Genomic DNA, 21098 nt, shown 5'->3' with positions numbered 1-21098 from the left:
ATCCTACCTCAAGAAACAAGAAACATCCCAAATAAACAATCTAACCTTACACCTAAAGCAATTAGAGAAAGAAGAACAAAAAAACCCAAAGTTAGCAGAAGGAAAGAAATCATAAAGATCTGATCAAAACTCCTGTATTCAAAATGACATAATTGAGAGCTTTATTATAAAATGATAAATATGTTGTACATGAAGTGCCATCTTTTGAAGAATATAGGCTGGCCAGGGCACTTTCGCATTGATAGAAGGTGATAAACTACATCTCAGAATTGCATCTCAGAATTGAGCAGTGACCAAGGACAGCCTGCAGAGTTCAGTGGCAAGTAGAAAAGATCCCATCTAGGTTTCTAACTAGCATGTCCAATCAAAGAGTAAAATCATTCTTCTGTGCCTTTAGTTTGACAGGGACACCTCCTCCCAACCCCTGCATTCGGCATATTACAGGAACTCACTGGGAAGCAGTTATAAATTCAAATAACATACTTTTGCTCTGATAAGGGCTTTTGGAGGAAGAAATGCAGAAATGGCCACCTTGTGCTAAGATGCTCAAAGTAGAGGATAGAGGATAATTTATTAGAAATTACAATGATGCCTGTTTATGAAAACCGACAAAAAAGGGGGGACTTCTGGACCAACACATGCCCATTATAGCTTATGGTGTATTTTTTACAGATAGGGTTTTATTGGGAATCTAAATCAGTTCATGGTATGAAGTGTCATTCTATAGCACTTGGCATGCATCACGGCCCATCCACTTTTGCCATAAACACCCCAGACATGTCTCTCTCTTCAGTGACCAGTACCAACCAGGTCTCTTCAGAGTGACCACTGTGCTGCCCACAAGCTGATCTAAGCAGCATCAGGGTGTCTTGAAGGAGAGCTGGTCTCACCAACCTTGCTCCATTTTGACATATGTAACTCCTACTTCCAATACACTGAGAATGCCACACCTACTACTTGATTTCTCTTTTCAGCAGCTTTGCTTTGAAAGGAATATGACTTGTTAGCCAAAGGGTTCATTGTGCCCCTAGGGATGAACTTTGTGTGTGCTGTTATTCTAGCCAGTGCCCATCTTGAACAATATGCAGAATCTATTAGTGACTGCAAACTAGGGGCAGTGTCTCAAAGTGTCATTCAGAGACTGCTTGCACCAGCATCACCCAGGATGCTTATTTGCAGAATCCTGGCCCTTCTCCAGACCTGCACAGTCAGTATTCTCAGGGAAATCGTCTCCAGGCATCTGCATTTTTAACAAGACCCACAAATTGCAAAAACAAAGCTTCATTTTTCCCCTCAACATTTTCAGAATGTGGCTTTGCGGTACATATCTCAATCCTGTAACTGTCTTTGTCTTGCTTTTTCAGAGATCTCTCCATTCAAGCCTTTATCTTTCCCTCTGCAGATTTTGGCTTTTTCCTTATTAATTTCTTCATTGTTCTTATTTTGTTTAAACTACCAGCACATTCCAGTACTGCATTATTAATCTGAAAACCTGAACTATTTTCCCCCTTATTTGGGGGTAAATTTGCTATCTGCTACCTTAGTTTTAATCATAGATCCTTGAAGTTCCTAAGGTTATACTGCTAGAGAAGATAAAAACTAGGGAACTGCAAGAGGTATAGGAGAACTTTGTCTTTTACTAGAAATAAGAAGGTATGTGCTTTATTGCCCTGTGTCTTTTCATGACATCCTGTCATGATGCATCCGCAACATAGATAACTGCTCATTTCTGTCCTTACAGATACAACAATCATTTCATTAACATAAACTATGATATACTTTAAATAAGAGCCCGTTGCATAAAACAAGTGGTGCAGAAAAATTGGTCTAAATGGAGACTCTTATTGGCCACATAAGTCCTTTATAGCTCACACAACAAACAGATCACTTGGGGTTAGTCAACTGAAAATTTACCCAAAGTGAGTGAGAAACGATAGCCTTTTTAAATGCACTGTTGCTTCTGCCTGGATATTTTGAAATGGACACCAGTACTGTTGAGAGTTGAAAGTTACCTTTTCATGTGGAATTAGCTCAGCAGGCTTTTTTGGATAGTTATCTGCTAGCACGAGGGAGGCAAGGCACTGCTGAGCTGGCTCAAGAAGCATCAGGGTGCAGGGAGTGAAGAGCTGGCCTGCACATCAGAAAGCCTTGGCCCTAGGGCAAATCTGGCCACTTTCTACCCACATGACCTTAGATGAGGCATCTGACCTCACTGAATTTCTCCTGCTTCCTTCCCAGGGTTGTCAGAAGGAGAAAAATACTCTTTGTGAAAGCACTTTAAAAACCAAAAGCTATTATATAAATACTTCTTTCTGAATCCAAAATTATCACTCCCCTTGCCTGACAGCCTCAATTGGAAAGGCTGATAACTGACCACATTTCTCTTTTGGTTTGTTCACAGACTCTGATAAGCCCAGTACTTCCAAACAGGGGTCTGAAATGATGAGGAAGTTATCATCAGCTCTCTCCAAAGTGTTTTCAAGATCTAATGCCAATGTTCCCAAATCTTCCTCACCCTAACCCCCTCACCAAGACACAAGCTGACGCTGCTACACCTGATATCAATTAGCATGTTGACCTTCCTCAAAAAATAAATGGTTTTTGAAGCATGACGTTGTGTCCTACATGCTGATTTTTATACATACTGAAAACAAGAGAAAAGAAAAAAAAAGGCAGCTGGAGAAAAGGAAGGCTTGATAAATGCTTTTGATAAGCATTTTGGGATGAAAAGAGAAGCTGTGCCTCACATATAGATGCATCTAACAGGCAGTGTGGGGTTTAAGTTCTGCTCTTGAGGGCCCTGCAGCCTTGCTGGGAAGATGAGACTAACTTAGAAGCAAAAGTGTAACACCAATAAAACAACGTGTCATCACACATTTCAGGTGCCGTAGGGGTTCAAAGAAGGGAGTCATCGCTGTGAGCTGGAGTGGTAAGGATAAGTTTCCTGAAGGAACTAGAATTGAGGCAATCCTCAAAGGACCAGTAGGATTAGACAGGCCTGGAAAGCACCAAGGCCTTCCCCTTAGGTCACATAGCTGCATACAGTGCTGCCATGCCTGAATGATTTAGTTAGCACTGTCTGATACGATGTTCTACGATGATAGAAATGGTCTATATCTGCTCAGTCTGATATAGGAGGCACTAGCCCCACGTGGCTATTGTCACTAGTATGATTGAGGAACTCAGTTTTTCATTTTGATTTATTTCAATTTAAATAGCCACATGGGGCTATTGGTTCCCTTATTGGACAGTGCAAGTCTAATTGGTACATGGCCTCAGGGCCACCAGCCAATTCTGATTAGATTGAGGGATTCCCTGGAAGTTCACTTCCAAAGTCTATCCTCAAACACCTAAAGCAGTGTAGAGATCTGACTCCTCGGCGGGGGGGGGGCGGTTGAAGCCTCTAGGCATCCTCTTGGTCCCTTTAAGAGACATGAACCACCAATGTGGCCAGAGGGAAGCTCATGGTTTCCAATCATATTTGTGCCCCTGCACTTGCCAAAACTCAACTGATAGAGAAAGGATAGGCCCCATTGAGAACACCAAAGTCAAGGAATCACAAATAGCAAATTGGAACCTCACCTGCCAGCTGGCCTCAAACACTGCTTGGCTAAAAACTGCTTCCATGGGACAGAAACGTATGACGAAGATCACTCACTAGTCATTCTCATACCAAGGCTTTATCCAGGAATTTAGGCCAGTGGAAGGACTCAGATTTATACAAAATGCCCAAGGGAAATATTTCAAGGCAAGTAAATGTCTCTTATGCTGTACCTGTAGTCCATAAATGTTATGTTAACTGAACTTTAGTAAACAGAATGGCAGGCACTTCTGCCCAAATATCACATATACCCAAATTTGGCTGCCTTCACCTACTCACTCATTTCTGCCCTTACATACTGAAGTTCATCACAGGCAGCAGCATAAGTTTTAAAGTTAGTTTGTAAAGGTTCACAATAATGACCAACGCTGATCTTACATATGGCTTTGTTTTTGTTAAAAAGTAATACCAATCCAGTTTGGAATTCAAAAGTTACAAAAGGTACAGTGCAAAGTAAGGCTCCTTCCCTCTCCTTTCCCAAATGCTACCTGGTTCTCCTCTCCAGAAGCAATTTCTATTACCAATGGATAGAGTATCCTTCTCGAGATAGTCTATGGATAACAAGTGTATTATCGTATGACTTTAGAAAGAAGTCTAATTGAACATCCTCCCTCAAAAAGGCAGAAAACAGAGAAAGAGGAAGAGAGGGAGGGAGGTGAGAATGAAGGAGAGAGAGAATGTGCACATGCTATCTGGCAGCTACTATGTCCTGATGTCACTGCTTGGGTCTGTTTCAATGGCTGCATTTGTAGCTTCAAATAAAGTCAGTCCTCATTTTTTAAAATGCTCTTTTGTCTAATGAACTAAAGGTCAAAAGGTGAGCAGCAGAGTGGTAAGAAAGGCACCTACCATAGCTGTTCAAAGCCTGCTGGCCAAAATACATTAAGAATGTATGAGCTTGCAGCTCAATATCAAAAAAACAAACAACCCAATCCAAAAATGGGCAGAAGACCTAAATAGACATTTCTCCAAAGAAGATATACAGACTGCCAACAAACACATGAAATAATGCTCAACTTCATTAATCATTAGAGAAATGCAAATCAAAACTACAATGAGATATCATCTCACAACAGTCAGAATGGCCATCATCAAAAAATCTAGAAACAATAAATGCTGGAGAGGGTGTGGAGAAAAGGGAACCCTCTTGCACTGTTGGTGGGAATGTAAATTGATACAGCCACTGTGGAGAACAGTATGTAGGTTCCTTAAAAAACTACAAATAGAACTACCATATGACCCAGCAATCCCACTACTGGACATATACCCTGAGAAAACCATAATTCAAGAAGAGTCATGTACCAAAATGTTCATTGCAGCTCTATTTACAATAGCCAGGACATGGAAGCAACCTAAGTGTCCATCATCGGATGAATGGATAAAGATGTGGCACATATGTACAATGGAATATTACTCAGCCATAAAAAGAAATTGAGCTATTTGTAATGAGGTGGATGGACCTAGAGTCTGTCATACAGAGTGAAGTAAGTCAGAAAGAGAAAGACAAATACCGTATGCTAACACATATATATGGTATTTAAGAAAAAAAATGTCATGAAGAACCTAGGGGTAAGACAGGAATAAAGACACAGACGTACTAGAGAATGGACTTGAGGATATGGGGAGGGGGAAGGGTAAGCTGTGACAAAGCAAGAGAGAGGCATGGACATATATACACTACCAAACGTAAGGTAGATAGCTAGTGGGAAGTAGCCGCATAGCACAGGGAGATCAGCTCGGTGCTTTGTGACTGCCTGGAGGGGTGGGATAGGGAGCGTGGGAGGGAGGGAGACGTAAGAGGGAAGAGATATGGGAACATATGTATAACTGATTCACTTTGTTATAAAGCAGAAACTAACACACCATTGTAAAGCAATTATACTCCAATAAAGATGTAAAAAAAAATTATACTAAGTGAAAGTCACCGAACACAAAAGGCCACATGTTATATGATTCCACTTATATGAAATGTCCAGAATAGGTAAATCTACAGAAATGGAAAGCAGACTGGTGGTTGCCAGGGACAAGGAGGAAGAGGAAATGGAGAGCAGCTGCTCAATGGGTACAGGGTTTCATTTTGGGATGATTAAAGTTTTGGAACTAGATAGGGTTGGTGGTTTTACAACACTGTGAATGCACCAAATGCCACTGAACATTCCCTTTAAAATGGCTAATTTTATGTTAATTTCTTCTCAATAAAATAAAGTTGTAAGGAAAAGATGTAGAGACATATCAACCAAAACAAAACCAAAAAAAAGGTCTAAAATTTCAAAAAAGGGGGAGGGGAGGGGAGGTGGGAAGGGAGCAGGCTGATGTTAAGAATCCTTACCACATTCACCACAAGCTGTCTGAGCCTAGTGAAGCCACACTTCTCTACTCTATGGTTATACCTGCTAACTGGAAAGGTTACTGCAAGGGTTTTAAATATCTCACAAAGACTGGAATTCTAGAATTGCCTTCCTGGCCATTTCATCATAAATTGGGGTCACAAATTCAAGGGCCATATTTATGAACCCAAATTTAGGATACATACTCTGGTTAAGTACCAAAAGTACCAAGTATACTCCCAGGGACAATGGATTTTGCTCAAAAATCCAGGACATTTAGCTGTTAAAAACTACAGCTCTCTCAATGATTCTAACACTCAAGGGATTAAAAGAACTCATCCTCAGATATTTTACATATAGAAATAGTAAAAGCATAACTGAATTTCACTGCATTTTAAAAACACAGCTCAGGGGCTTCCCTGGTGGCGCAGTGGTTGAGAGTCCACCTGCCGATGCAGGGGACGCGGGTTTGTGCCCTGGTCCGGGAAGATCCCACATGCCGCAGAGCGGCTGGGCCCGTGAGCCATGGCCGCTGAGCCTGCGCGTCTGGAGCCTGTGCTCCACAACGGGAGAGGCCACAACAGTGAGAGGTGCGCGTACAGAGAAAAGAAAAACAAAAAGAAAACACAGTTTATTTCCAATTCTACCATGCAGCTGAACAGGCTGTGGCTTCAGTGATGCCTGTGGTCACTAGGATTAGAAGACTCCCGGTCCCGGGAGTGCCGGGCCCTTTTATGCCTGTGAGATTTATCTTGACTCCTACTTCTACTTCTGTGACTACGCCCCTCAGAGCGCCCACTGTGCCAGCTGCAATGTGCGTCTGAGCTTCGACCTCTGTCTCTATCTCTGTTCTTGTCTTCTCTCTCTTCCCTCCTGCTTGATGACTTGTGTTCGTGCTTGGGCTTCTCCTTCCTCAGCTCCCTCTCTCGGTCCTCTGTTCCACCACAGCAGGTGGCCCTGATCTCAGGGGCGCTGGGGTGGGGCTTCCACACCTCCCTGGACTCTGACTTCTGACCCCTCTCTGAGTTCTTGCCACTGTGCTTTTTAGAGCCAGGGTCATCCTTTTCCTTTATCATCTTGCTTCTGGGCGATGAAGAGGAGGCTGGCTGCTCTGCCTGTACCTCCTGGTCAGTCTTCTCTTTTTCTTTCTTTCTTTTCTTTTTTTCCTTTCTGTCTGGAGGAAAAGAAGGGCAAAATAAGAAAAGGAAGATGGAAAAGATGGAGGACATGCAAAAGGAAAGCATCCTTGGCAGCAGCGTGAAGCAGTCACAGTCTACTTCCAGAAACGTGCCCCCGAGAAGCCAAGCTGGATGTCTGTCACCCTTGATATGTCGAGTTGCTGTATAAGGCAACCCCCACTCTTAATTACTTCTTTAAAGACCCTACCTCCAAATACAGTCACATTCTGAGTTACTGGGTTGGGGGGGGCGGTTAGGACTTCAACATATGTATTTTGGTCACAGAATTCAGCCCATACCATTAGCCTTCTGCTGATACCTCTCCTTTCCCAATTAAAGTAAGCTTCCCCACACCTTCCCCCTTCACACTTAAGAACTGATTACCAACTCTCAGTGAATGCTAAGAAGAGCAAACACTAAGCCTACCCAGAATCTTCTCTTGGGCCTTAATGCTTTACCTTTTTTGTGTTTTTTGGTGGGTTTGCCATCTTCAGAGCCCTCAGATGAATTCAGTGAGGGAGTGTGAGCCCCGCAGCCCCTCTCCTGCAGCTCTCTGGTCACATCATCCATTTCTTCTGAGTCCTTAGGAGCCCGATAGTTAGACACATGATCCACTCGGATAGTTCTTCCTTTGATCTAAGACAGACAGGCAATGCTTCAGCAAAGACAGCCCTCCTATCTAACTATTTGAACCCAGCTGCAGAAATCCATGGTTTGAACCACACCCATTACCCTCCCACTATTCTATTTCTCGGGAAATCTTGAAAGCAGACCTGCCCAACTGGCGTGTCACAGCACATATCCCTACACATTAATTCGCTCAGCCCTTGGGGCAGCCAGGTGGGGCCTGGCGCAGCTGGAGCCCCCAGGGCAGTTGTACTAGGCAGCCTCATCAGTTTACCCCAGAGTGCCATACTAATATCTTCACGTTCTACGTGTGCCATGAAGTGAAAAGAGCCTGGGAAGTACTGCCCCAAAGCACAAGCAGCACGGAAAACTGTAAGAGTTCAGACGCACAAACAATGAATTACCCTCAATCTGTAACACCCACAGTGAAACACACCATGAAAAAGCCTGGCAGCAAGAGGGAATTCCTGAAATTGAGCTCACTGCTACAGCTGCTTTCCCGACACAGCAATTAGGACAAGGCCAAAGCAGACCAATAGTTGGGAGGGGGGAAGGAATCTAGAAAGGACTACTTTTTTTTTTCTTAAGCCCTCACACCTTGCTCTACCCCCACCATACTGGAACAACTGGCTCACGCTGATACTATCGCTGCAAAGCACAACTCTCCAGGTGAACAACAAAAAATTGACCCCTTACTTAAAACAAAAACATTCAGGCAGATACAGACTTATTCTATAGACAAAGCCATCTGAAATTTGAAATGTCTGGCTTTTACTGTTCCATTCAAGAGCAAGTTTTTACTCTTACCTTTAAGCCTGAGCACTTTCTATCATCAATCTTATTCCCCATTTCAAAACATTTTTGAAAACCTTCCCTTTATGGTGACTCCCTTTGACTGCCGGCTCTCTTAAAAATCAAGCCTAGAACCTTTTTCCACCCTGTCCTATAATCTCCAGTTGTTCCACACTGGTGCAGTCAGTGACAAACTCTCCAAGTCAAGAGTTACCCCTCTGACCTGTGACAATGCTCGTTCAACGGCAATGCTTTTCCTAAACAAGCATAGGGACCACGTGGAGCACAGATAAGCCTGACTTGCCCCATCCCCTTCTCTTAGCCAAACGTCTCACTTACAAGGGTGGAAGAGAGAGGGGATCAGAGGAGAGAAAACTTCAGAATGAGTTACTTTTGTAGAATTTGTCATCAGATTTTAACTAGAGAATTTCCAGGGCCCAGTACTGCTAAGTCAGTGGAGACATATGACAGACATACATGGCTATGTCCTCAGCCATGAAACCATGATGGAGCCCCAAATTTCCTGACACAGGACAGCATGGAAGAGCAGCATTTGCTAGTCTCTTTGTTCTCCAGTATACCAGAAATGAGACTGGAGTGTGAGGAGGGAAAGGTGAGAAATAGAGGCCTGGTTGGGTGCCGGGTGAAGGGGAGTGGGGGGTCATGGTACCTATGCTCCTGAGGAGATGGTTTGCTAAGAGATGGGTAAAAGGAACAAGTGCTGGCAGAGTCATGAGCCAATGGAATTATTTTCTGGGATCATTTCCTGGTCAATATGTCCCCAAACCTCTGCAACCCTCACAACACACCCAGCTGACCAGTACTGCCCTTGAGCCTGTGGCTATCAGGTGGGAAATGAAACTGAAGCCCTACATGAAGGAAAAGTTCTGCTTAGTAAGCATACTCACCTTGATCCCATTAAAATTGTCAACAGCCAGAATTGTGCTCCTCTGGTCTTCATAGCAGAGGAAACAGAATCCTTTGGATTTCCCAGTCTTCTTGTCCCGTACCAAATTAATGTTAACAATTTCGCCATATCTATTTATTTTATAAAAGAGTAAGACACTATTGATTTAAAATGCAAAAACTTTCAGATTGGATGACAAAACAAAATTCAAATAATATAGTCTGTACGGGAGACACATCTAGAACAAGATGACAACGAAAGGTTAAAAATAAAAAGTTAGACAAAGATATATCAAGAACACCCAATTAAGAAATGGGTGGTAGTATTAAGATCAAAGATGACTTCAAGGCCAACAGAAAAAAACATTTACATGTGACTAAGAGGGCTCTTTTGCTCTGAAAAAGGTCCTAATACATAACAAAAGTCATGAAATTTTATGCATAAATCAACAAATCAAAAATTATAATTAAAAATAGGATGAGCAAGTAAGAGTGAAAGTATGAGAGATTTTAACACACCACTTTGAGTTCATAACACATAAAATTGACAAAAATAGGCCAGAGGAATTAATTAATATAAAATTATATAATATAAATACAAATAAACATATAACTAATAATATAACAATTATATTGTTAAAAATATTAACATCAGACTAGTATATGTACAGATATATTTGATTGTACAAAAAGATGAGTTTCTTCTCAAGAATCCATGAAACACATATTAAAATTGACTGTAGACTAGGTCTCAAAGTAAACCTCAATCATCTCCAAAAACAGCACAGACCATATTCTCCAACCACAATGTTAAACTGCTGGAAATAATATTTTAAAACAAAAAATACCCTACCTAGAACTTGAAACCTATTCTCCAAGCTAACAACTGGATGAAAGAGAAAGTAAAACAAAATAAAGGAAAGAAATCAATGGCAGACTCTTTAGAAAATAACAAAAATGGGAATATATACCAAAATTTATGGGATGTGGCTAAAACCACACTCAGGAAAATCTGTAGACTGTACATCCCCTAAAAAGTCAATGTTACCATAACATAATTTAAACATATGAATAAATGAATGCATAAAAATTTAAAAAAATAATTTTGCATAGCAAAAAGATCACAATAAGCAAAGTCAAAAGTGAAATGACAAACTAGGAGAAAACGTTTGCAATTTATATCACAGATTAAGGACTAGAAAGCCATTTTTTTCCTTTTGCTATAAAAGACATTATCAGGACAACTGGTGGAGTTGAATAAAGTCTATAAGATTAGATAATAATACTGCAACAGTGTTGATTTCCTGAATTTGATCACTATACTGAGGTTAAACAAGAGAATGTACTTGTATTTTGGGAAATACACATTGAAGAATTTAGGAGTAAATGGGCATCATGTCTGCAACTGACTCTCAAAAGGTTAAAAAAAATATGTATAGGTGGCAAGAAATAATAACAAAGCATATGTGGTAAAATGCTAACATCTGGGGACTCCCAGTGAAGGGGGTACAGGTATACTTTATACTATTTTATAACTTGCCTGTTTTAAGCCAGAAATTATTTCAAAATAAAAAGTAAAAGAAAAAAGAATACAGGAGTTGGCTTGAAGGGACTACTACAGACCAAACTGGGACAATTTGAGCATCAAGAAATAAGAATAACAGCAATGTAGTATAACACATCAAATTAAAAAAAAGTCCACAGCAATACAATACATGATAAAGTGTTACAACAATAAGTTAATACCCTTAACACATGAACAGCTCTTGTAAAATCAGTAAGAAAATGAGGAATACAGTAATAGGGAAAAAATAGGCAAATGATATTAATAGACAATTTACAAAGAAAAAGAAATAATAAGGGCCTGTAAATCTATGAAAGGATGTTCAACCTCCCTGATGATGAAATAAAGGCAAAGTAAAATAATACTGAGAGGCTGTATTGCAAATATTTTTTTAAATAACGATTACTGATTTGGATTCAGAAAAATGACCATTCTAGTGAGAGTGGAAATTGATACCACCTTTTCAGTGGAAACTGAAACAACCTTTTCAGAGAGTAATCTGGCAATGTTTATAAAACATCTTTAAAATGCTACCATACTGATCCAGTAATTTCACTAAGGAAACCATCAGGGATGCATACAAAGATGTATACACTACAATGTATATTGCAGTATAATTTATAACAGCAAAATATTAGAAATAATGCCCAACTTTGAAAAGAGGACAATAAAGATAAACACCAAGATGTTAACAGCTTTTCCTTAAAGTACATTCTATTTTCTTCTTTATACTTTTTCTTTTTGCCAAATGTTCTTTTTTTTTATAACTATAAATTTTTTTTAAACATCTTTATTGGAGGACAATTGCCCCACAATGGTGTGTTAGCCTCCACCCTACAACAAAGTGAATCAGCTACACACACACACACACACACACACACACACACACACACACGTTCCCCCCCCCTCCCGCATCTCCCTCCCTCCCACACTCCCTAACCCACCCCTCTAGGTGGTCACAAAGCACCAAGCTGATCTCCCTGTGCTATGCGGCTACTTCCCATTAGCTATCTATTTTACTTTTGGTAGTGTATACATGTCCATGCCACTCTCTCACTTTGTCACAGCTTACCCTTCCCCCTCCCCATATCCTTAAGTCCATTCACTAGTAGGTCTGCGTCTTTATTCCCATCTTGCCCCTAGGTTCTTCATGACCTTTTTTTTTTTTAGATTCCATATATGTGTTAGCATATGGTATTTGTTTTTCTTTTTCTGACTTACTTCACTCTGTATGACAGACTCTAGGTCCATCCACCTCACTGCAGGTAACTCAATTTCGTTTCTTTTTACAGCTGAGTAATATTCCATTGTATATATGTGCCACATCTTCTTTATCCATTCATCTGTTGATGGACACTTAGGTTGCTTCCATGTCCTGGCTATTGTAAACAGAGCTGCAATGAACATTTCGGTACATGACTCTTCTTGAACTATGGTTTTCTCAGGGTATTGCCAAATGTTCTATAATGACTATACATTACTCTGATAATCAGAAAACAAAATACTTTTTGAAAGCCACTGTTATCAATCGCAAAGGCAATCTTCATGGAGAGCAACGTGTATAGCCAGAACAGAGAACTGGAATAAACACACACACTAGCTGTGTGATATAAACACACTCAATGCAAATAAGACAAAAACAGCTCCCAGATGGAAGGCTGGATCAGGGAGAGGTATCACAAAGGAGTGGAAATTATAGGCTGTACCTGCTGTGAACTTCCCAATAACCAGGAGTTGGAGGAAGCAGCCTCTGTCCCTCTCAGGGCCTTCTACCATGGCCGCCTTCTTGTTGTTGTTGTTGTTTTTGTTTTGCTTTTTGTTTGTTTGTTTGTTTTGCGGTACGCGGGCTTCTCACTGTTGTGGCCTCTCCTGTTGCGGAGCACAGGCTCCAGACGCACAGGCTCAGCGGCCATGGCTCACAGGCCCAGCCGCTCTGCGGCATGTGGGATCTTCCCGGACCGGGGCACGAACCCGTGTCCCCTGCATCGGCAGGCGGACTCTCAACCACTGCACCACCAGGGAAGCCCCATGGCCTTCTTCTTGCCCAATTTCTTTCCCATGGCCTTCTGCCCTATATGCTGCCCAACCATTCTGCCAGAACCTGCTGCCCCCTAAGTTGCCCAACCACTCAGCCAGGGCCCTCTGCCCACTGGAAGGCCCAACCATGCCCTGCCATGGCAATGACTCTGCCAGGGTGTGCTAGCCGTGTTTGCTTGCCCAACCCCTTTTACCATGGTCCTCTTCCCCTGAGGGCTACACAGCCCAGGGGTCATGGCCCTCTGCTCCTGTGAGCTGCCAAGGCCCTCTGGCCCTATGGACTAACTACTCTATGTAGCTCTGGGGTTGTGCCCAACCCCTCTCCTACCAGCTGCCACTACTAGTGTGAGCTGCCAAGACCCTCTCCCACCCAGTGCTGCTGCTATCATCCCATAGCAGAATGAAGAATATAAGGTTCTCCTAGACATTCTTATTCCTCAGCAGCCTGTGATTCTCAGCCTCCGGTTAGAGACTGGCTCTGCTCACTAACCTTACCCTAATCTAGAAACAAAGCAAGCAAACTATTGCCTAAACCTGTTGCTTTTTTCCCAATTTCTCTGTGCTTTGCCCTAATCCTACAATGCCACACAGGTGTGGGCCAAGAAGGGCCCCGTGATCATGAGTTACCACGGGTTTGTAGGAGCCCGAAGAGATGGGCCAACACAGTACCTTCCTGGGAGTTCCAGCCTGTTCCAGTGTAGGCCTCACTGAAAAAGTAATAAAAATAGACCAGAATCCCCAAGACAGCCTCCTAAATCATCCAACTTCTTGGATCTTCCACATTGGGAGAGTACCAGCACCATGTCCTGGGACTGATCTAAACTAGAGCAGAAGCTCCAGCCCTCCCTGTGCAGGGAGGCCGGTCAGCCTAGAATTAAAATAAATGGTTTTTGTGATGCCATAAAATGCATTATGGAAGCAAACTATGCTCATGACTGAGAAGGCAGAAAATGAAAGGGGACTTACTGTGAGAACACACAGATGATGTCCCCTTCAGTCAGCTCATAAGGAAGCCCTCCTAGAAGAAAAAAACACATTTCAGTTCAGCAAACATTTACCAAGTGTCTACTATGTGCCATGCATGCTTCCAGCTAGGCACTGGGGGTGCAAAGAAGAGTAAACAACAGGGCCTGCCCTCCAAGAACTCACAGTCTGATGCAATCACAGAAACACATAGAAGATGTAGCAGTAGTACAGAAAAAACAGTGATTAACTTTGAGTGGAAAGATCAGGGCCACCCCTAACCAAACTAGTCCTCCTCACACCCAAAATCTTCTGGACAAAGCAGATAGTTTCCAGCACAAAACTTGGATTCCATAAACATATCTTGAACTCATGTGCTCTTTATCTACAAATTCAACAGCTAAGATCCAAAATCAGTTTAAATATGCAAATATTAACCCCAACTCACACAGACTAAGGATTATAAAGTCAATTGTTAAGCATTTCATAGGAAATAAATTCCCCTGCAAATGTTTCCTTCCTCATCAGTAGAATGGGGATATTAGTACTTTCTTCACAGAATTTTTATAAGAATTAAATAAAACAATGTTTATAAAATGCTTAGCACAATGTCTGGTGCAATAACCTCTTTGAATAACCTGTCAAATTACTGGATGTGACACAAGTGAATACAGAGATGGTGATATGACCATGGATAGAAGGCAGGAGCTAATTAGATGAGGAAAATAAATTCTGAGGGAAGGGGAATGGGGCGGGAGGGAGTTGGCAGTAATATGGGATAGGGGCTAAGACCATGAGTTCTAAAATCCCATAGTTCTGGCTGTTGCACTTACTAGCTATTGGAAGGAAGTCTATTAACTTGTCTGCACCTCAGTTTCCTTAGCTGTATAAATGGGGGGACGGGGGTGATAAAAATGGTCTCTGAGGGCTTCCCTGGTGGCGCAGTGGTTGAGAGTCCGCCTGCCGATGCAGGGGACACGGGTTCATGCCCCGGTCCGGGAAGATCCCACATGCCGCGGAGCGGCTGGGCCTGTGAGCCATGGACGCTGAGCCTGCGCGTCCGGAGCCTGTACTCCGCAACAGGAGAGGCCACAACAGTAAGAGGCCCGCGTACCGCAAAAAAAAAAAAAAAAAAAAAAAAAAATGGTCTCTGAGAAACCAAGTGGCACGATTCTTAACATAGTGGATGACAAGCAGTACCTATCATGAGCACTGACTTGGCAGAGAGAGAAAACTAGAAATGGGGGAGAGAAAAGACATGGAAAACGGATTCACAGGCAGAGAGCGGAAGGAAATAAAAGTGAGTGATGAATGTCGGGAGGACTGAAGGGCGGGAACGCTGAAATGTTAGGGAGCAGGTCAGGAGAGAATGAGGAGCCCTACGGGAGAAAGATGTGGGCCTCACCCAAGAAGATCCAGGCGCTGTCCTTGTACTCGGAGTGCCAAGACACCTTCTCCGCTACCCCCAGCTGGACCTCACGCTCATTCAGCTCGTTGATCAGCTTAACCTTAGTTAAAGGGCTGCACAGGGCGCGAAAAAGCGCACAAGTAAGCGCGGCCCGGCCTGAGGTAAAGGAGAGCAAAACTGGGGGACTAATTTTCTAGTCTCCCCGCCTCTCCCGCCCCTCAGCCCCGGTAGGCCACCTCCGGCTGCCCGTCCCCGACACCTCCCCTCAGAGGGAAGCTCTGAGGCCTTACTTCATCTCTGCAGGTTCACGCTCAGAAGCTAGGAACAGCCTTCACGCTCAGAACCTAGGAAGAGACTTCCGGGAGAAGCCGTAAGACACATGCGCAGCCCCAGCGCCGCGCGCCCATTGGTCTCCGCGGAACTTGCGCCGCGCCGGAAGAGCGCAGCCGCGCGCCCATTGGTCTCCGCGGAGCTTGCGCCGTGACGGAAGAACGCAGCCGTGTGCCCATTGGTCTCCGCGGAGCTTGCGCCGTGCTGGAAGAACGCAGCCGCGCTCCCATTGGTCTCCGCGGAGCTTGCGCCGCGCCGGAAGAGCGCAGCCGCGCTGCGAGCGCGGCGCCTGCGCACTAGGTCGAGAAGCCGCATTCCTGGTCTGGTGAACTTGTTCCGTCAGAGTTTTTCTCTGGTCCCTCCCTTCCTTCCTCTGTGAAATTGGGCGAGAGTGTGAGCCTGGTCTGTTACAGGACTCCTAGCTCTTGGACGACGCCTGGCATTGATTGGGTTAGCTATAAATGTTTGCTGAATTAAGACTGAAAAAGGTGCCTGATACGGCGACTTGAGTCCCAGCCTTCGCTCCCAGGGCTAATTCCCACTCCATCCTTCACTCCAGCCGATTACTCACACGCACACCCCTATCAAATCATCCCTGTTCAGGAGTGATGGCAGAAAAGTGAAGAAGATACGTGAGGGGGTAAATCTTTTTTGTCTCTCAAATCCCAATGCATAGGCAACTGACAAGTGTGCCTCCATAGGCTGAATTGAATACCCAGATTTGTGTGAAAGCTGCTACCCCTTTTCCGTAGTCACTTTCCTACTCAAGCGGGAGGTAGAAATTCATATTGTTAAATTAATAGCTAACAGTTGAGCAGAAAATGCTAGATTGTGTGCTAATCAATTTACATGCGTTGGCCCTCTATCCTCGTAACAACCCCGTGAAGTCTATAGATACTATTATGGTCCCCATTTTATAGAAGAAACTGAGGTTTAAAGGAGTTAAAGAGCTTGAAAGGTACTCTCTCTCTACCCATCAGGTCTGGCTGATTCATCAATCCTTACTGAGCATCTGTATTTGTCCTGTATAGAAAGTCTGTAGACAGGATTGTAAGGTTGGGTTCTCTGCCTTCAAAGAGCTATAATATCATCGAGGGGACAGGGTATATTTGCTTGATAGATTTTACTCCAGAAATAATCAGGAACATGTAGAAGAGGTGGTGGCATATAATGTGTGAATAAACCATACTGAAGACTTGAATCCATCTTGCATATGTGGACATCAGTATCTGGTCTCAGATCATGCATGGTCTAAAAGTGAAATTCCAGAGCTGTGTAGTTCTCTGTGTAGGCCTAGCTCAGAGCCCCAGAAACTAGGCACTTCATAAAAGTACTTTGATGACGATGGTGATGATGACAACTGTACCCTCAGTGGTTCACAATGTACTCTTGCCAAGAAGCAGAACAGAGGCTGCCCATAAATGACAGTTTCTCTTCATTCATTCTGTGTCTTTTCCCCTCCCCTACTCCAACCCAGCTATTCATTAACTTTGTAGAATTACCTTGGCAATGAAAACTAAACAGTGACAGATTGCATATGGGTTTTATCTGCTCCTAGAAACCTTAGGTTGCTTAGTTGTAGGGTTGAAGTAGTCACTGCAAAGTGGTAAACTAGCATGCAGTATTATCTGGCTGGATTCTTCAGGCAACTGTGAAATGAGAGAATTGGAGCAATACCTGGGCCTTAGTCATCAGAGTTCAAAAAGAAGATGAAGCAAAAGAGGAGAATAAGATGAACGAAATAATAGCCAGCTTGGATGGCAAACGCTGGTCCTCCTCTAGACATTAAATTCAGAGGGTCCTCTGGATTCCCATCCCCTTTCCACTCAGACTTATGGAAATCTCTAGGCATCATCTTACCTACCAATTCCTACCAAGTGGAAGCACATTCATGGAGATGTCCCAGGTAAACTAGGAAGATTTTTAGCTTTCCCAGCTTCTACTCCTTTCTCCACCAATAACATTCATTTAGCACCCATTGTATGCAGAGCTCACTTTTAGGTTCAGTGGGTAATGCTAAGGAAACTGAAGGCAGTCCCCACATTCAAGGAAAAGCTGAACAATATGTCTAGACAAATTCATCTCTCCACTTCCCACCACCACACCACATCCCAATGTTATCACCATTTTCCTGGTTGCCCAGGTTCAAAAACAGGGATGTCATGCGTCAGTCTTCCCTATTACTCACCCAAAAATATATATCCAGGGCTTCCCTGGTGACGCAGTGGTTGAGAGTCCGCCTGCCAATGCGGGGGACACGGGTTCGTGCCCCAGTCCGGGAAGATCCCACATGCCGCGGAGCGGCTGGGCCTGTGAGCCATGGCCGCTGAGCCTGTGCGTCCGGAGCCTGTGTTCCACAACGGGAGAGGCCACAACAGTGAGAGGCCCGTGTACCACAAAAAATATATATATATATACATATATATATGTATATATATATATGTATATATATATACATATATATATCCAATCACCAATTCCTAATAATTGTGTCACTGCAGTGTCTATAAAACACATCCGTCTACTCTGTGGTGTTTTGAGTCATTGTCACATGCCTCCCAGCTCTTTCAGTACTCTTATAACTGCCCCAGCCCCTATTCTCCAGTCTTTTCTCCCACTGCGCCTCACCATGAAGCCTCAACTTCAGCCAGGTTCCACTTCTATCCATTCCCTCAAGGGCCCCTTTCATTATCCAATCCAGATACCTCTTCTGAGAGAGCCCCATATCCCTGGGCCACTCGCCTCTCTCTAACTGAAACCTGCCCAAGCTCCAAACTCTCATCAAGGCATCTCTCATACAGGAAACCTTTCCTGACCTTGCCAGCCTGCAGTGATGGCTCTCACTTCTGAACTCTGCAGCACTTTGCTGCTCTTTTATGCTCTCCCCCCAAAAAGACTGTGAGATCCCAGAAGGTAAAGACTGCATCTTTAAGCTCTCAGCACCTCAAACCTCAAACACTTTCCTGCACACATAGCAAGCACACAATACACTTATTGGTTAATGAAACTGAAAACACAACTATGGTTACCTTTAGAGAAACAGATGAAGGTAGGGGGAAAGAGGCTTTTATTTTCCCTTTGTCCCTTTCTATACTGTTAGAACTTTCTTACCATTATCCAGCTATCTTACCTTTATCACACTTTTTTATTGCCATGTTATGATCTTAATTTTCTTGCTTTTGTCTTTTATTCATTCAACAAATATTTATTGAGCAACTATTATATGCTAGACACTGTTCTAAGTGCTGGGGTTATAACAGTAAACAAGGCAAGTGGAATTCCTGTCCTTATGGAGTTTACATTCTTGTTGGGAAAGAAGGAAAACAGACATATAAATATACATTTGATGTTGATAAATGCTATGAAGGAAAAATAAAGCAGCATTAGGGGGCAGAGAGTGAGAGAGTATTGGTATTTTATAAAGGGTGTCAGTCAAAGAAGCCCCCCCGATAAAGTGACATGGAGGTGGAGATCTGCAAGCCATGGGGGTATCTGGGGAGCAAGCCATGGGGGTATCTGGGAGAAGACTGTTCTAGGTAGCAGGAACAGTACGTGCAAAGGTCCTGAGACAGGAGTGTGTTTGAGAAACAACAAGGAGGCCAGAGTGACTGGAGAGGAGCAGGCAAGGGAAAGAATGACAAATTTTTGTTTATTTAACAAAATCCAATTTAATACCCACCATGTTCCAGACATTGTTTTAGGTACTTTACACATATTAATTCATTTACTTCTGACAACAGCTCTATGAAGGAGATACTGTAATCCCCATTTTGCCGATGAGGAAACTGAGGCACAGAGAGGTTAAGTCACTTACCCTAGGTCACACAATGGGAGAGCCAGGATAGTGTGGCTTCAAAGTCTGTACCCTTAGCCACTATGCACAGGATAAGCGGGGTTCAGGGGAGCAAATCAGGCATGGCCATGTTGGGTGGCAACTTCGGATTTTACTCAATGTGAGGTGAGAAGCCACTGAAGGATTTTAGTCTGACTTACATTTTAGCAGGATCACTTTGGCCACAGATTGGAGGTGGCCAGGGGCGGGGAAGTGGGAGGGGGAATGCCTAAGGTAGAAGCAGGAAGACTAGTTAGGAAGCTCTGCAATAATTCAGGCAAAAGATGTTGGTGGTTTATCTCAGGGTGACAGCAAAGGAGGTGGTATTCCATGCTGGTATCTTTTTAAGCTAAAAAATATATTTAAAAAAATAAATAAGAACACATCTAACACCAACATAAAGTCATATCCTGTGTTTGCGAGTGTTTAGGTGCTGGGCTAGATGCTGGGGATACTACAGTGAACAAGACCACAAGACACCAGCTCACAATGTTGCCAGACAATTACATATGTGAATAAATATAACACAAAAGGATGAGTGTCAAAATGAAGACATGAGTGAACTGCTATTGGAACTAGATAAGGAATCAGTTAATTCTGATTGCTTGGGGTCAGAGGGAGCTGGGGATGGAAAGCAGATTGTCATGTAAAGATACAGAAAGGCAGGTAACAGTTGAGCTGGACCTTGAAGGCAATCACCATGCAGGTGGAAGATAGGGGATGGGTGCCATGCAGAAAGAGCGTTTCAAGCAGAGGAACCAGCAGAAGAAGAACCACCAAAGGCAAAAGCATCAAAGTGTATGGTGTACTTACAATGCCAAGACATGGAAGCAACCTAAGGGTCCATCAACAGATGAATGGATAAAGAAGATGTGGTATATATATATATATATATATATATATATATATACACACACACACACACACACACACACACACACACACACACACACACACACAATGGAATACTACTCAGCCATTAATAGAATGAAATAATTCCAAGTGCAGCAACATGGATGGACCTAGAGATTTTCATACTAAGGGAAGTAATCCAGAAAGAGAAAGACAAATATTATATAGGTAAACAACAAGGACCTACTGTATAGCACAGGGAACTATATTCAATATCTTGTAATAACCTATAATGGAAAAGAATTTGAAAAAGAATATATATATATATTTATATCACTAACTTTGCTGTACACCTGAAACTAACACAACACTGTAAATTAACTATACTTCAATTTTTTTTAAAGTGTATAGTGTGACCAGGGGATGGAATGGGGGGCAGGACATCCTATGAAGATGGAAGAGTTCAGGCCATTTTGTGAAGGGCCTTGTAGACGAAGCCAAGAAAGTCAGATTCCATTCTTTTACATGTAGCTATCCAGTTTTCTCAGCACCACTTATTGAAGAGGCTGTCTTTTCTCCATTGTATATTCTTGCCTCCTTTATCAAAGATAAGATGACCATATGTGCGTGGGTTTATCTCTGGGTTTTCCATTCTGTTCCATTGATCTATATTTCTGTTTT

The 21098-nt window shown here is 42.9% G+C and overlaps 2 protein-coding genes across 3 annotated transcripts in view; one reads left to right on the top strand and one right to left on the bottom strand.

Annotated features, from left to right (window-relative positions):
• Nucleotides 1-2544, top strand: part of LOC101286057 (fibrous sheath-interacting protein 2-like) — a 58506-nt gene extending 55962 nt beyond the window's left edge. The window contains 1 exon segment of the mRNA XM_049704539.1: nt 2402-2544. Within this exon segment, the coding sequence (XP_049560496.1) occupies nt 2402-2544 (143 nt within the window).
• A 4000-nt stretch (nt 2545-6544) lies between these two features.
• Nucleotides 6545-15807, bottom strand: RBMX2 (RNA binding motif protein X-linked 2). 2 transcript variants are annotated; one of them, XM_012537003.3, is made up of 6 exons: nt 15694-15807; nt 15401-15516; nt 13999-14050; nt 9434-9563; nt 7565-7742; nt 6545-7102 (listed from the first exon to the last, which is right to left on the bottom strand). In XM_012537003.3, the coding sequence occupies exons 1-6, from the start codon at nt 15696-15698 to the stop codon at nt 6600-6602; spliced, it is 984 nt and encodes a 327-aa protein (XP_012392457.2). In that variant the 5' UTR covers nt 15699-15807; the 3' UTR covers nt 6545-6599. The 2 variants fall into 2 exon arrangements, with proteins under 2 accessions (XP_012392457.2, XP_033262971.1); XM_033407080.2 differs by having other exon boundaries at nt 6859-7098.
• Between the last annotated feature and the right edge of the window lie 5291 nt (nt 15808-21098).

Source organism: Orcinus orca, chromosome X, assembly GCF_937001465.1.
Source record: "Orcinus orca chromosome X, mOrcOrc1.1, whole genome shotgun sequence".
Classification (NCBI taxonomy): domain Eukaryota; kingdom Metazoa; phylum Chordata; class Mammalia; order Artiodactyla; family Delphinidae; genus Orcinus; species Orcinus orca.
This window is presented reverse-complemented; position numbering and strand designations above follow the sequence as displayed.

Bases quoted from the DNA above. Each gene is read 5' to 3' on its own strand.
- RBMX2 (XM_012537003.3), bottom strand. The intron at 14,051-15,400 runs GTGAGGCCCACA...TTTTTCTTCTAG, and splicing joins CAGCGCCTGGATCTTCTTGG to GAGGGCTTCCTTATGAGCTG. The intron at 9,564-13,998 runs GTAAGTCCCCTT...TAAAATAAATAG, and splicing joins ATCATCTGTGTGTTCTCACA to ATATGGCGAAATTGTTAACA.